The sequence below is a fragment of the Aspergillus campestris genome (assembly GCF_002847485.1).
Source record: "Aspergillus campestris IBT 28561 chromosome Unknown P168scaffold_5, whole genome shotgun sequence".
Lineage (NCBI taxonomy): Eukaryota > Fungi > Ascomycota > Eurotiomycetes > Eurotiales > Aspergillaceae > Aspergillus > Aspergillus campestris.
The window spans coordinates 1807721-1821882 of record NW_020194340.1 but is presented as its reverse complement, the minus strand read 5'-3'; the positions used below and the strand labels follow the sequence as shown (position 1 = coordinate 1821882).

The 14162-nt window shown below is 52.9% G+C and overlaps 7 protein-coding genes and 1 non-coding gene across 8 annotated transcripts; 3 read left to right on the top strand and 5 right to left on the bottom strand.

Annotated features, from left to right (window-relative positions):
* Positions 1-166: 166 nt before the first annotated feature.
* Positions 167-3097, bottom strand: P168DRAFT_268353 (peptide alpha-N-acetyltransferase complex A subunit NAT1). Its single transcript, XM_024835085.1, has 3 exons — positions 2982-3097; positions 931-2889; positions 167-873 (listed from the first exon to the last, which is right to left on the bottom strand). The coding sequence occupies exons 1-3, from the start codon at positions 3061-3063 to the stop codon at positions 410-412; spliced, it is 2505 nt and encodes an 834-aa protein (XP_024693840.1). The 5' UTR covers positions 3064-3097; the 3' UTR covers positions 167-409.
* Positions 3098-3495: 398 nt separating this feature from the next.
* Positions 3496-4588, bottom strand: P168DRAFT_326941 (MIX23 family protein). The gene is made up of 2 exons (XM_024841178.1): positions 4232-4588; positions 3496-4154 (listed from the first exon to the last, which is right to left on the bottom strand). Exons 1-2 carry the CDS (start codon positions 4302-4304, stop codon positions 3643-3645), a joined length of 585 nt encoding a protein of 194 aa, XP_024693839.1. The 5' UTR covers positions 4305-4588; the 3' UTR covers positions 3496-3642.
* A 194-nt stretch (positions 4589-4782) lies between these two features.
* Positions 4783-6292, bottom strand: P168DRAFT_296881 (aminoglycoside phosphotransferase family protein; the record flags this gene model as incomplete). The annotated part of the gene is made up of 3 exons (XM_024838140.1): positions 4783-5489; positions 5538-5765; positions 5818-6292. 3 exons carry the CDS (start codon positions 6290-6292, stop codon positions 4783-4785), a joined length of 1410 nt encoding a protein of 469 aa, XP_024693838.1.
* Positions 6293-7268: 976 nt separating this feature from the next.
* On the bottom strand, positions 7269-8100 carry P168DRAFT_147754 (uncharacterized protein). Its single transcript, XM_024832779.1, has one exon. It carries the CDS (start codon positions 7889-7891, stop codon positions 7472-7474), a length of 420 nt encoding a protein of 139 aa, XP_024693837.1. The 5' UTR covers positions 7892-8100; the 3' UTR covers positions 7269-7471.
* A 795-nt stretch (positions 8101-8895) lies between these two features.
* P168DRAFT_235158 (putative formamidopyrimidine-DNA glycosylase) lies at positions 8896-10074 on the top strand (the record flags this gene model as incomplete). Its single annotated transcript, XM_024833446.1, has 2 exons — positions 8896-9488; positions 9549-10074. 2 exons carry the CDS (start codon positions 8896-8898, stop codon positions 10072-10074), a joined length of 1119 nt encoding a protein of 372 aa, XP_024693836.1.
* Positions 10075-10166: 92 nt separating this feature from the next.
* P168DRAFT_310634 (uncharacterized protein) lies at positions 10167-11216 on the bottom strand (the record flags this gene model as incomplete). The annotated part of the gene is made up of 2 exons (XM_024839414.1): positions 11089-11216; positions 10167-11043 (listed from the first exon to the last, which is right to left on the bottom strand). Exons 1-2 carry the CDS (start codon positions 11106-11108, stop codon positions 10167-10169), a joined length of 897 nt encoding a protein of 298 aa, XP_024693835.1. The 5' UTR covers positions 11109-11216.
* A 174-nt stretch (positions 11217-11390) lies between these two features.
* On the top strand, positions 11391-11499 carry P168DRAFT_t90. Its single transcript has one exon. It is a non-coding gene; the product is annotated as a tRNA-Ile (tRNA).
* A 293-nt stretch (positions 11500-11792) lies between these two features.
* nar1 (iron-sulfur cluster assembly protein NAR1) lies at positions 11793-13970 on the top strand. Its single transcript, XM_024835084.1, has 2 exons — positions 11793-12099; positions 12169-13970. The coding sequence occupies exons 1-2, from the start codon at positions 11992-11994 to the stop codon at positions 13849-13851; spliced, it is 1791 nt and encodes a 596-aa protein (XP_024693834.1). The 5' UTR covers positions 11793-11991; the 3' UTR covers positions 13852-13970.
* The last annotated feature ends 192 nt before the right edge of the window (positions 13971-14162 follow it).

Below are 14162 nucleotides of genomic sequence, written 5' to 3'. Positions count from 1 at the left end.
ACTACTTAGTGAGCAAAAAGCAGTGAAGAATGAACCTTAAATTAGAAAGAGAAAGAGAAAAAGAAAGAGAAAGAGAAAGAGAAAGAGAAAGAGCTGTGTAGAAAACTAGTATACATATACCCCTAAAAGAAGGTAGACAGATACAGATACTAATCAAATGGAAATACTCGGACATTATTCATTCTCATTCCTCTTTTATAATTGCCTTTTGTTTTGTTTTGTTTTTTTTCTTCTTCTGCAGTCTAAGTCTTACTTACGGTGTGATCGCAGAATTGGAACACCCGTCTATACCAAGGTATACTCATCTCATCTGATCTCCTCTCATCGAGATAAATGAAAAAAATAGAGTCAAAAGATAAAAAAGGAAAATGATAAGAAAAAGAAACTACACGCCAAATAAGCAACCCATTCAGCTCAGCTGAAACACCGTCGATTCCGGCCACCGGGAGCTCGCCTTCTCGGCATAAGCGGTCTTCGCAGCCGCGGAGCTGCCCCACTCGCTGAGAAGATCCAGACCAGCCAGTGCGGTGTCGATGGTCAGATCGGAGCTGTCCAGCGTGGCGGTGAGGTCCTTCTCGCACTGCGGCTTGGAGTCGGCGTTGAGGAGCTGGCGGCAGGTGAGGGCGGCTTGGGTGTGAGCCACGCTGGCGGCGTGCGCCGACTGGAACGAGGCGTTCCATTCGTCGAGGTTCTGCGATTTGGGGAGGAGCGTCTCCAGCTCGGTGTTGATGACTTCGGAGACTTGCGGGGCGAGAGGCTCCGTGAGGGTGGAGAGTTTCTGACGGAAGCGGAGGAGTTGCGCGTGGAGGGTTGGGTGGTTGGGGTCGAGGGCGTGGGCGGCGGAGAGGCATTTGAGCGCGAGGGCGTATTTGCCTGGATAACCGTTAGTTCACTGTATAAAGTTTTTGTTTCCGGGATACAGGGACATACCTTTCCGGAGATAAACCTCAAAGCCGAGGCACTGCCCCTCAATGTTCTCAGGGCTGTATTCCAGCAACGGCGTCAGGAACTTGGTGGCCTCCTTGAGCGGATCCTGAGTCTGCACGAGCTTGGTGCCGAACGGATCGGGGTCCTCCTTCTTGACCTCGCCGTCAAAGCCCTTGGTCGGGGCCGCCTTGCGCGCCTCGCGCTTCTCGATCTCAATCTTCTCCAGCCGCTGCTGTTCCTTCTTGGCCTTCTTCATGGCCTTCTTCCGCTCCGCTTCATCCTCCTCCTTGTTGGCCCCGTTGGTGCCGCTGGGCATGGGTCCGTGCACCAGGTCGCGATCATCGTGCAGCATCAGGTAAGCCTTGACGCCGGCCAGCGCGACGCGGGTGTAGAACGGATGCTCGCGCAGGCGATCCTCCCACCGCACCATATCGACGTAAGCCCGGATCATGCCCTTGCGCAGGGAGAAGCTGTGGAAATCGAACTGGTCCTCCTGCCACACGTCGAAGATGTTGTAGACGGCGTGGAGCCGCTTGAGCGCCAGCCCCAGCTTCTTCTGCCGCAGGTACGACTCGCCGTCTTCCGTCAGGAACCAGACGCACTGCATCTCGTGAAGGTCGCCTAGCGCGCCGCCGACGGTCTCGTTTCGCGTGAACTTGCTCATGTTGTCGAGACCCTTGTCGTTGTCGTGGTTGCGCAGCTGGTACTTGGCGGCCTTGGAGTTGATGTACCGGTCCTTCTCGTCCAGGAGTCGCGCGTTCTCCATCTCCTCGGCGGCCTTTTGCGGGTTGCCGCGGTGCTTCCAGATCCGGGCCTTGGTCATCTGGTACTCGACGGCCTTGGGGGCGAGCTCCAGCGCCTTGTCGACGTTCTGCATGGCCTTGGACAGGTCCCGGCTCAGGTGGTAGTTGTAGTGTTGGGCAAGGAAGTAGTAGGTGGAGGAGAGGAACTCGGTGTCATCGCCGTTCGCGTCGCCATTGGACTGCGGCGCCGCCTTGACGTACCCTTCGACCAGCTCCTGCACCGTGTCGCGCTTCTTCGTGTTGTCGTAGAGGGCCTTGATGTTCGCAAAGAGGGAGGGCACTCCCTTCTTGAGCATGCGCTGCAGGTACGCATCGGCGGCCTGCTTGAATTCGTCCCCTTCCAGGAAGTCCAGCGGGATGCGGCGAGCGGCATCGCCCCGCGGGCATTTCTCCGCCCACTCATCGTAGACCGCCTTCAGCGCCTTGTGGTCGTTCTCGGCGATGTCCTTCGCCCGGATCAAACCGTCGAAGTAGATCGAGTTCTCCGAGTTCCGCTCCAGCAGCACCGTGTAGGCTGCCGCGGCCTCTTCCTTCCGGCCCAACCGCAACAGGTAATCCGCCTTCATCTCCAGAAGCGCCTGCACATCCAGGATCCGGTAGCCCACCGACTCAAGATGCTCCAGGGCCTTGTCCAGCTTGCCCGCTTCCGCCATGATCGAGTTCTTGTAGAGGACAGCCTCGGAGTGTTCCATGTCGGAGACGGGGGGCACGGTCTTGAGGGTCTCTTCGTAGGTAGTCAGCACCTTCTCGGCCTCCTCCAAGTCGCCCGCAAGGTGGTGTGCGATCGCCAGGGCGGTCCAATTCTGTCGGAAGGCCGGACGGGCCTGGAGCATGGCGCTCCGGCTCTGGATGTAGCCCTGGTAGTCGCGCATCTGCATCTGGAGGAGGGCCAGGTCTCGTTGAATGGGCTGGGAGTCGGGCTCGATCCGCAGGGCGAACCGGTACGCTTTGATGGCCTCCTCGTAGTTCTTCTCCGCGCGGTACAGTAAACCGTAGACGTGCCAGCAAATGTGCGATTTCATGTCGTTCTTGAGGGCTTCCTTGGCCAGTGCGAAGGCCTCCTCCTGCTGCCCTTGTTGACTGATGATCAATGCCTTCATCGCCAGGGTGTCGCCATGGTTGGGGTTCTTTCGCAGGATCTGTTCTGCGGCTTTGATACCTATAGTATGATTTTTGCCCAAGCGGGCCCGGAGTTAACAAATGACGTCTCAAGTGGGAGAAGTTTGGGTGGGGGAGGATTCCAATGTTTACCCTTCTTGTGCTGTTTATTTTCATAGTGACGGACCACCTGGCGAAACAGAGAGGCATCCTTGGAGCTCAATGGTTGCGGCATGGTGAGGTTGTGGGTGGGGGGAGGGAGGAGGAGAGAGAATGGGACGTTGGCGGAGTGGAAAGACTTGCCAAGGTCGGTGACTGTGCGTGGCCTTGAGATGTGCGCGGGGGGGGGGAGTGCCTAAGGCGGCGAGCGGAACAACCAGCGAGCGATTCACGTCGATCAATCCGTCAGTCCCAAGTGGGCCCATATCGAGCACTAGCTATGAGGAGAAATGTGCATATTGATAATTAATATTTGCAATCTCTGTATTAGTGATTTTGAAAGACCAATGAAGTTAGAATGCTGATTTTGACGTGGTTGGAGTTCTGTTGAATCCTATCTGGCCGGTCGTCCGATCTAACAATTACCCGAACGTCTCGACGTCTTCCCTGTCGATACCTATGATATGACCACTTAGATGGACTTAAAATTACAAAAGGTTAATATTGTGAAGATTGAACGCTACTGGAATGGAGATTGAAACCCCAACGCCTGGTTACAGTACAACGATCGCGTGTCGCATATGCTTTTATATACAGTGAGGACCTCCGATGGTCCGATCGTACGCCAAACCCATCGAACGGGGTGGACAAAAGATCAGCGTTGCTGTCTCTCACGCCACTGGTTCAATGCCTCCTCCCAGCCGGCAGACGGAGCATCACATCTCTCCGACACGAGGCCCCAGGTTCGCGACCGGATGATCTCCTCCACCATACGCTGGTTCCGAACCACGTTGGCCAGAGACTCCGTGCGTGCCTCTCGCGGAAAGAACCGAGCGGAGTAGGGGTCGAGTCGCTCATCGACCACCCTCTCTCGATCCCGGGCCGACTCCGTCTGCCGGAGGATCAAATCCGGATCTTCGGGGTCGGGACTCGTCGCCACGCCAGCGCAGTAAGTGAGCACGTCCGATCGAGTCTGCCATGACGGAAAGAGCACCTTGTCCTTAAAGTCCTGGCACGCCGTCGGGTCGATCGGCCGTTCGAGTCTGGAATCCGTCTGCCGGCGAGCCGTCGAGGAGGGGTCGAAGCCTTCGCGCGCTGGCGTGTACAAGGCGTTGAGGTTTTGCGTGATCGAGTCGTCAATCGTCGAGCGTGAAAGTCGCAAAAAGTCTATTCGGTGCGGATTGATTAGCTCTGATATGCGCACAGCCGGGGCCCAATAGATCAATGTCCAGGTCGCAACATACCCCGAAGTAACCGCTCATTGAAACAAAACTGAGGCGTCAGCCGGGGAGCCGGTGTCTCCGTAGCCCTGGTCATTTTCGCTTCCTCCCCTGCGTTGGGATTCTGCCCCCGCTTGATTGTCGTCGCCCAGAACCACTCCAGATTGGCGGCAAATCAGATAGTCGGTTTAGAGGTCAGTCGGGTTGACGTCAGATTGTGCTATCGTGCTAACGTGCTATGCACGTGTGGAGACACGGAGTGACGGAGCGATATGTGTGCGACTGTGGGCCGGTTACTGATGAACAGGCACAATCTTGATGAGTTCGAGTTGCTCAAGTGCGTTTGAATCCAGCTGAGGACTTCGCTGAGGAGAGTTGATTGCCCAGGGAGGTTAGATGGTTCGCGGAACCCACTTTATGACTTTATGCAATGGTTCGATGATCAGCATTAGTCATCCATCATATCAACTTCATAGAATAGACCAATGAGGCGATCTTAAACGGACTACTTTGCAAGTTTTCAACTGGGGATCTATTGTAATCGCTGATATGCTCTAATATTGAATACTGCTGAATCAATCAAACTCCTCGCGATCCCGGAACAACCAGCCTTTTTCCAAGAGGCGAATATCTTCAACGTCTCCCTCGGCGGTAGCCACCAGAGACGCTTTGAGCTCAGCAGCTCTTTGCACCGTCTCATCATATCGTTCATTGCAGATCCACCCGTCCTCGCTCACACCCCCGATCTCTTCCCGCCAATGGTTTACGACTTTGTTTAGGTCAAACCACAGCTGCTCCTGGTCATGGAACCCATCCAACTCAGCGGGCGTAAACTGTACCGGGCACGATAACCCCTGTGTGCCGGGTAAATGGGGCCAATACTCGATCATCCGAACTAATGCTCCCTTCAAGGTCATCAGGTTTCCACTCCATTGGCGGCCCGCTCTATCGACCAGATGTTGACGTGGATGGAGAAGGGGGTCACGTAGGGCCTCGAGATGTGCTTTGTTGAAGTGACCATTCAGAATCCGGTAGAAATAGAATAGGAGACGTCGGCGATGAAGTTCATCAGCTTCGGCCTTCCCCTCAGCGGGGAGTGTTTCGTAGTCCGGGGGAAGCGAGGGTTCTTTGAGGACGAGGGATTGCTCGGGGTCTGGGTTCTCGAAGGCACGGGGATAGCCGGCGACCAGGAGACGGGGCTCGACCGTTGCATGCTGCCAGTCGATGATACAAGAGATGGCGCCCGTGTCGGGCGAAATGAAAATATTATTGGGGTTTAGGTCTCGACACAGTCAGGCATATTTTCCCCAGACAATCAGAGAATACATACCTGGATGACGAAGAGTCGGTCTGTTGAGCGGATCTGAAGATTCGTTTGGAAGCAGATACGGAGTTAACGCGAGATATCTGTCTAGAAGACGGAGATAGTCTTCTGGAGACTTTTCCCCAGGAAAAACACCGTTGTGCGGAAAGTCCAGTTCCATAGGTTTTCCGTACCGTTGTGTCCATTCGATTTCTTTCACCGCAATCGATGCAAGATACTCCTTGGGGGTTTTCCCTACAATAGTCAGAGGCTGATATATGAGTGAAGTATGGGATGGCAAACCTACACGGACCACGATTTAGGCTGAGGCCAGCCCGCTTTCCATGCCAAAACATATAATCTGCAGTTGGACCAATGCAGAGCGTCTCTGACTCAAGGCTTCTTTCCGTGTCGGTTGAATAGAGCGCTGCCTGGAGGCCAGACGGAACATCCTTTTTGAAGTATATACTTCCTATAGATCCGAAAGGGATGTCAAAAAGTTTCTTCTCGATTTCAACGAAACTGGAAGCGAGTTTATGCCGCTCGCGCTTGCTCATGCTAAGCCATCTAGACTCCAAACCGATTCCCGAAGCCTTCTCCATGACGATATATTCCGTGCCGACGGGGTTACTCTTCGAAGAGGAGTATCCATAGACTTTTGGAACAGGGATCCCTATAGAAAGGAGGTAATGGAGGGTGGCGGCTTCACTTGCGGTGGCGTAGTGTTGGGGGCCAGTGATCCGGTATGGAATCTTGACGATGGCCTCGAAACCATCGTCCATTTTTAGAAGAAAAACACGATTGAAACCTCCTTCGGCGAGTTTGGTAATGAGTGTAGCGTGTCCATGGCTAGAGTCAATATGCTTTTCTGCTTCTCGTAAAAGGGCCACGGGATCGAATTCGACATAGCGCTCCTTCAATCGAAGGTCCTCATTGTAAAGAAACCTACCGGAGGTATAAGAGAACAACCCCCGATTTGTCTCTGTACCTTGAAGGATAGAACTCAATATTAACAGCAGACAATCTAGGTGGCAGAGTCTAGTTTACTAACTCATGGTCCGACGCTGTAGGTGTACAGAGAAGTTGGGCAAGATAGAAGACTGAAGGCACCGGTTGATAAATCGCGTAACCATTGTCAAGGCAGGGCTGTGGTCATGGGTTCCTGCATGCTAACCTTCCTCGGGTAGTATCAAAGCCGCCTGACAAAAGTTGTGAGCACGAGAGCATGGAGATATTGTTATTTTTCTTGATACTTGGAGTTGTTGCTTATAGCCCCCTGCCACAGAGCGGAACCGGTGAAACTCTCGGGGTGTTTGGCGTTAGTCAGATCTCTCATGTTACATAGTGGCTTGGCACGGTTCTCGGTTTACAACGCTCTATACGGTTGCTCGATGGGTTACTCGGGTTACTCCTTGGTAAATATTCATAATACTATGGTCGAGAGAACTGTATTATTTCTACCAAGCCCCTCTAGATTGACAAAATCCGCCTGACACCATCTCGACCTTATCTCAAACCATATCATGGCAAAGCGTGGTCGTCTTCCAAGTTAAGAGTACCCCCACACTTGAAGACTTAATGGCCCCACTGATCTGAGGTTTGAAGCCCCAATGATAGTCATGATTGGATCACCCCATGCTGATAACATTGCCTACCTAGAGGTACCTAGCAAGCACGGCCCGAGAGTACCTACGGAGTAGTTCTACCGTATCTTAGTACGGAGTAGAAAATATCTAACTGAACTGGAGAACATCTAGAATTCGAAGGCCCTACCGGTCTGACCAATTCGCCAATTGATGTCCTTGGTGGACTGGTAGGGCTTTCCCAACAATACTATTCATTATCCTCAACTTCCCTCAACCCAAACTATACAAGACATGGATGTGTTCAGCTGTCACATGAAAGGGCGCAGGCTCTCAAATCATTGAACACAGGATATCTCAACACACTTGGTACTGCTGCTAGAGTTCTTCAAGCGAGTTTCTCACGGCGAGCTCAAAGGTTTCATCATCCGGGTCAGTTCCCCTCTCAATATACATGGTCGCTATCACTGCATGTGTGCCTCCGTTGTGATCTCGCCATTCTTTGATGGTGGAAGGGATTTTGCCAGCATTTGGCTGGAGTTGATATTTGTGATATTCTTTGCCATCTTCCCGTGTAATAACGCCGTCGTAATCCCAGCGTACCCCATAGCGGAGTAGGTCAGCCTGTGACTTTGGCCACACTGTCTTGCCTCGGTCGGCTGTTGGATTGAAGAATTTCTTAAGGTCAGCTGGGCGACCCGTGATGACTTTGCCGACACCGACAATGGTCTTGAATAGTTTTCCCATGGTATTGTAGGTCCTTTTAATAAGGCTAGTCAATGAAGGACGCCCAATCATTTGGTGGGATTCATACCTGGCTTGCAGACTGATATAGCTGGTATATATATATATAGTAGATCAACGAAGGAAGCAAGAACACTGGTGCCTGTGTCAAAGAATACTAGAGAAGTTGAGTTTCACGAAGCTTGAGCGGGTGCCTACTCCCTTTTAACATCAAGACAACTTACCAGGCCAAGGACTAAGCGCCCTTGAGGGACTCACTTAGGTACTTTCCTTGCACAGCATTATGTCAATTCAGCCGTGTTCGAGCGTTCATAACGCCCCAATGTAGGGTGGACAGTCTGAGCGGCAATGGCTGCAGTGTGACTGGTAGTGAGCTGGCTATTATTAGTTAGTGTGATCCCAAGCTACGGCCAAAAAACCATTTGCGAATCAGCTAATACTCCACGGCTTCAATGGTTATGACTCTTTTTTCTTGTGGAAAGGATGCGCAGATGATGTATTGTGGGATTAGAAAGGCGGAACCAGGAAGAAGCAGGGTTGAGGAGTAGCAATCGAGCACGAGTCTCAAATCACTCATTAATCACGGTATAACTAGTACTTCATTGCTACTCGCCCTCTACCTCTTTCTTGTATAGATTGGCACTGGAGAAGCTTGAGCTTTTGTAGATGGGTCATGCCTGAAATTGTATTGAATACGAAAGCGTCCACATCATCCAGTCCTCTCAACTCCACATCTACAGTATAGAATTCTACTGAGCGATGATTCGGAGTACTAATAGGCGATTTGTATACCCTCCGCTGGGCGATCATAAGAATCAATGGTGCATTATTACTAAGCTCTCTCGGCCCCGAGGATCGACGCGTTTACCTTGTAATCAACAGGTTACTACGGAGTACTCTTCAAGTAGAACAGTCAACTCTACTTGTTCACCCAAAAGCCCTGTCCCTTCTACGACCACCCTATTACCCAGAATCAATTCGCTACCTGTCAACAAGCCAATTCAATTCGTACTTCATCGCACTGTATATACCCATCCGCATCAATCAATCAATTCAACATGCCCGAGCTCGCAGAAGTCTCGCGCATCGTGCACTTCATCCGCCAACATCTAGTCGGAAAGACCCTCACCAAAGTATCCACCCAAAACGATGACATCGTCTACGGCAAAGCAGGGACCAGCGGCTCTGACTTCCAAAAAGCAATGCAAGGCAAGAAGATCGCAAGCGCAGGTCAACAAGGGAAATACTTCTGGATCGCGATGGACTCCCCACCGCACGCGCTGATGCATTTCGGCATGGCTGGCTGGCTGAAGATCCGCGACGCAGACACTTACTACTACCGGACTGATAAACCCGCGGACAAGGAGTGGCCCCCTAAGTATTGGAAGTTTCTCCTGGAGACGGATGGGACCCCTGTGACCGAGGCGGCTTTTGTGGATTTCCGCCGGTTGAGCAGGATCAGACTGGTGGATTGCCCGGCGGAGGAGATCCGCAAGTATAGTCCGTTGAAGGAGAATGGGCCCGATCCGGTTGTTGATAAGGATGTGGTGACGCAGGAGTGGCTGGCGCAGAAGCTGCGTAGTAAGAGAGTACCTATCAAGGCGCTTCTTCTGGATCAGGCTAATATTAGTGGGATCGGGAACTGGATGGGGTTTGTTTCCTGCGCTGTCATCTAGCTATTGATGCTATCCTGATGCTGACCGCGTACCAGAGATGAAATTCTGTATCACGCGAAAATACATCCAGAACAATACAGCAACACGTTGGGGGACGATCAAATCAAGGAACTCAACTCGGCGATCCACTACGTCTGCTCAACCTCGGTGGACCTCCTTGCGGATTCGGACAAGTTCCCCGAGGATTGGCTGTTCAAGCATCGGTGGAGTAAAGGGAAGAAGAACAGCACCTCTGCTCTACCCAACGGGGAGAAAATAGTCTTTCTTACTGTCGGCGGACGGACAAGTGCGGTGGTACCGAGTGTACAGAAGAAGACGGGCCCGGTGTCGAAGGACATCAATGGGGATGATTCCAGCGCCGCCCAGGGGGAGTCTAAGCGAAAGAGAGCTACAAAGGAAGAAAGCAATACACCTGTCAAGGAGGAAGAGGAAGAAGAGGAGCCGAAGCCGAAACGAGCAGGGTCGAAACGACAGAGCAAACAGAGCCTAAAGAGCGAAGAAGAGGTCAAACCAGAGGTATCACCCGTCGGCCGGCGACGCTCGACGCGGACCAGAAAGTAAACATCGCTTGGTATCTGGCTTGTCTGACGTATTGAGGCTATGTACATTATCATCGTCTCTATCAACCACATATTCCACCCGATATCTCGGTATCAAACTCTCAAACCCTGCAGCTTGCTGCGAAAGGTATTGAAGTTCCCGGTATTAATAGCGGGCCCGCCGGGGTTCTCTAATACCGCAAAGACGATGCGTTCCCACCAGCCCTGAAACTCCTGCTCCTGCAAGACCTCCGCCCAACAGTCTGCAACCTCCTGTTTAGGGTTCGCAAAGGCCCCACAGCCAAGTGCGCCGAGGACCAGCCTCCGCTGTCTATTGTACGCCGCCACCCGGAGAATAGCCCGCATCTTATCCTTGGTCAAGTGCCGATCAGCAATGTGCTTGAACCTAGGCGGATTCGCGTTCAGAATCTCCGGCCTCCGCACAGCAGCCACACTGACGACGCTGACGACGGGGAATAACTCCGGTCGTTGCAAGTCCATCAACTTATGGCCCTGATCAAAGTTTCCCCGCATGATGAGCACCGTCGGCGAGTATATAGCGTCACGGTCCCGAATGGGATAAAACCGCCGCTTGAGCGTGAAACTCAGACTACTGCGATAGCAGAGCGCCTCCTCCTGGGCCATTGCGCCTCGCAGCCAGCCCCCACCGGCGTGCTTCTCGCTCGCTAGGTTCAGCACGCAGACCTTGGCGGTGTGGTCGTGGTGGAGGAAGCCGTTTGCACCGGCCAGGTCAATTGCTGTATCGTATGTGTCTGCATTGACGACCTCTACGGTGGTGCTGAGATTCTTGGGTTTGTATCTGGCGTCTAGGACGCGGGTCCGCGCGTGCGCGTAGTAATATCCGTTTGGGGGAGCTTGGGGGCGTAGGGCAAGTAGCTGGGGTAGAAGAGATTTTGTCTCTTCTGCTGTTGCGCGCAGGATCTCGCGTCGATTTGGTCCCGTGGGTTTGGAGTTTGATGGGGGTTTGGAGCTGGATGGCTGGGACCAGGATTTGGGGAGAGTGCTCTGAGTGTACTTTTGCGGGTTTGAGGACATTTTGTAGGCTGTGTAGGTTTGAGAATACACTTGTTTGAGGATATTAAATCAACGAATCCCCTGAACAGCGGATAACATCATATTTATATTATCTACATGAGGCTAGGATCGTTGTTCCTGACCTGCCTAGACCCTGACTCACCTCGTATTCACATCGCACAGCCATCCGGGTGGATCAGGAGAGGGCGGTGAGAGCTTATCAGTGGGTGGAGCGGCCTGGCTGGAGAAAAAGCGAGAAAGCGCTCAAAAGATCAAAGTGCTGGTTATTGCCACTTAGAAACAGCTCCCTTGGCCTAGTGGTTATGGCGCGGCTCTTATGGTGAACTACCTCGCAGAGGATTCTCCATGACCGGAATAGCTGAAGTCGAGGGTTCGATTCCCCCAGGGAGCATCTTCAACTTTTTGCTCTTTTTTATTTCTCGTTATATTTCTTTTCTTATTTCCCCCCTATAGTGCTAGTGAGTACTCTCTTTTTGTCCGGCAATATAATGTTCTTATCGACAGCATACAATAACAATTCCATGGATGTATTCCTTGTTAACAGCTGGGTCAGTTGGATGGAATTTCTGCGGCAGAACCGAAGCGGTGAGCTTATCAGTACTCCGTTCTTAATAATAATCGGCTGATTCCTGTTGGTTCCCTCGCCACGCCGGATGACAAACTTCCATACAAACTTCTAGATCTGAATATCTTCAGTCCTTGATCTGTTCTCATTTCACTATACTTACTTTTTTTCCTAGATCGCAGACTTGGGGCAATCCGACTCTCCTGTCGTCTATCATATACGAAAGCTCATCTACGAAAGCAGATCTCAATCCCTTCGTCTGCGGGGCCGCTATCTCTTCCCGATAATCGCTCCGCGGGGTTCGCCGCATCGGTCACCATGAGCGCCATTCTATCGGCAGACGACTTGAACGATTTCATCTCGCCCGGAGTCGCGTGCATCAAACCGGTCGAGACACTTCCGCAGAAGGAGCCTGCAAACTCAGAGGTATAACCACTTCTCTCGCCGATATCGCACTCCACAGCTTATTGTACAGAAACTGATTTGTAATAACAGAACCCATATGAAGTCACCAAAGAAGACAAAGTCCAGCCGGAGATTGAGAATGCTCCGCCAGCGGAGATCTCGCTGACGGACTGCCTTGCGTGCTCGGGATGTGTGACGTCGGCCGAAGCGGTTCTAGTGTCGCTGCAATCGCATACTGAAGTTCTGAATAATCTCGACGCGCACCCGGAGATCCCTGTTCAAACTACACAAAATGGAGTCACGGCGGATATCAACGGCGCATCGTCGAGTGAAGGTCGCATCTTTGTTGCAAGCGTCAGCCCCCAGGCAAGGGCCAGCTTGGCAGCTACCTATGGGATCTCCGAGAAGGAGGCAACGCACATGATCCAGCAGTTTCTCAGCGGTCCGCAGGGGTTGAGGGCTGGAGGCAAGCACGGGAGCGGCTTTACTTGGGTAGTCGACACCAACGTCTTGCGCGAAGCCGTTCTGGCTCTCACCGCGGACGAGGTCGCGGATACTTTAGCATCGAACAACGCGGGCAGCAACCTTCCTAAGCGGCCCATCTTATCCTCGGCCTGTCCAGGGTGGATCTGTTATGCTGAGAAAACCCACCCGTTCATCCTCCCGCACCTGTCGCGCCTCAAATCACCTCAAGCACTGGCGGGCACTTTCTTGAAGAGTGTCTTGAGCAAGGCCCTCGGCGTCCCTGCTTCTCAGATATGGCACGTGGCGGTTATGCCTTGTTTCGATAAGAAGCTAGAAGCCAGCCGAGAAGAACTCACCGACGCCGCGTGGAACCCAGACGCCGCGCAGGATTCGTCCCCGGTGCGCGATGTAGATTGCGTCATTACTTCGCGCGAACTGTTGACCCTGGCATCCGCACGAGGAGTCTCCCTTCCCTCTTTACCGCTCAAAGCCCTTCCCTCATCCTACACCCCGACGTTCCCAGACGCCGCCCTGAACTCATTCCTGTTCTCGAAACGCCTATCCCCCGAGCAGTCGACAGACGCGTCCACCTCCGGCGGCTATCTCTACCACGTGCTCCTATCCTTCCAAGCCCGCCATCCAGGAAGCCAGATCGTCGCCCAGCGCGGGCGAAACGCAGACGTAGTAGAATACTCCCTCATATCCGCATCCAACGAGCCCCTCCTCAAAGCAGCCCGCTACTACGGGTTTCGAAACATCCAGAACCTCGTGCGGAAGCTCAAGCCCGCTCGAGCCTCTCGCCTCCCCGGCGCAAAAGCCGCCGCCGTATCCGCAAACCGGCGCCAACCAATGTCACGCAATGCAGCCGCAGGATCAGGGCCCGAATACGCCTACGTCGAAGTCATGGCCTGCCCCGGCGGCTGCACGAACGGAGGCGGCCAGATCCGCATCGAGGACGCGCGCCAGGCTGCTACTACTATCTCCAGCGCAGAGTCGACAGCGGAGGGTGTTCCGTCCAAGCCATCCCCACACGAACAGCGCGCGTGGCTAGCTCGTGTAGACGAAGCGTATTATTCAGCCGACTCCGACTCGGAGGTCGCCGCACAGCCCCTATCTATCAAGGACAAGGAAGAACAGATCCACCAAGCCCTACAGCGCTGGTCAGAGCTGATCGACGTGCCTCTGTCGAAGCTGATCTACACTACCTATCGCGAGGTGGAGAGTGACGTGGGCAAGGACAAGACGGCGGCGCCTAATGATACGACGCGCGTTGTGGAGCTCGCTGGGAAGATTGGCGGGGGGTGGTAGGTAGTGTTGGAGGTTTACGATGTATATACCTTAATGTTTGGAGGATGGATGCATTTTATGAGTGAGTTTGGGACGGACGGATTGCATTTGCATATACCATAGATACTAATAGAATTCTGGTTATACATTGATTCAATCACGAGGCCTTCCAAACATGGTCTTAGTAGATACTAGGTAGGTAGATAAGTAGGTATACCGTATGTGCTACCATATTTGTGAGTTCAACTACCAATTCGTAGTCTTGCTCACGTTTCTTGAGACCGATATGGCCGTGGGAGGTAGGTAGGTATGAAGATATGACTCTCACATCA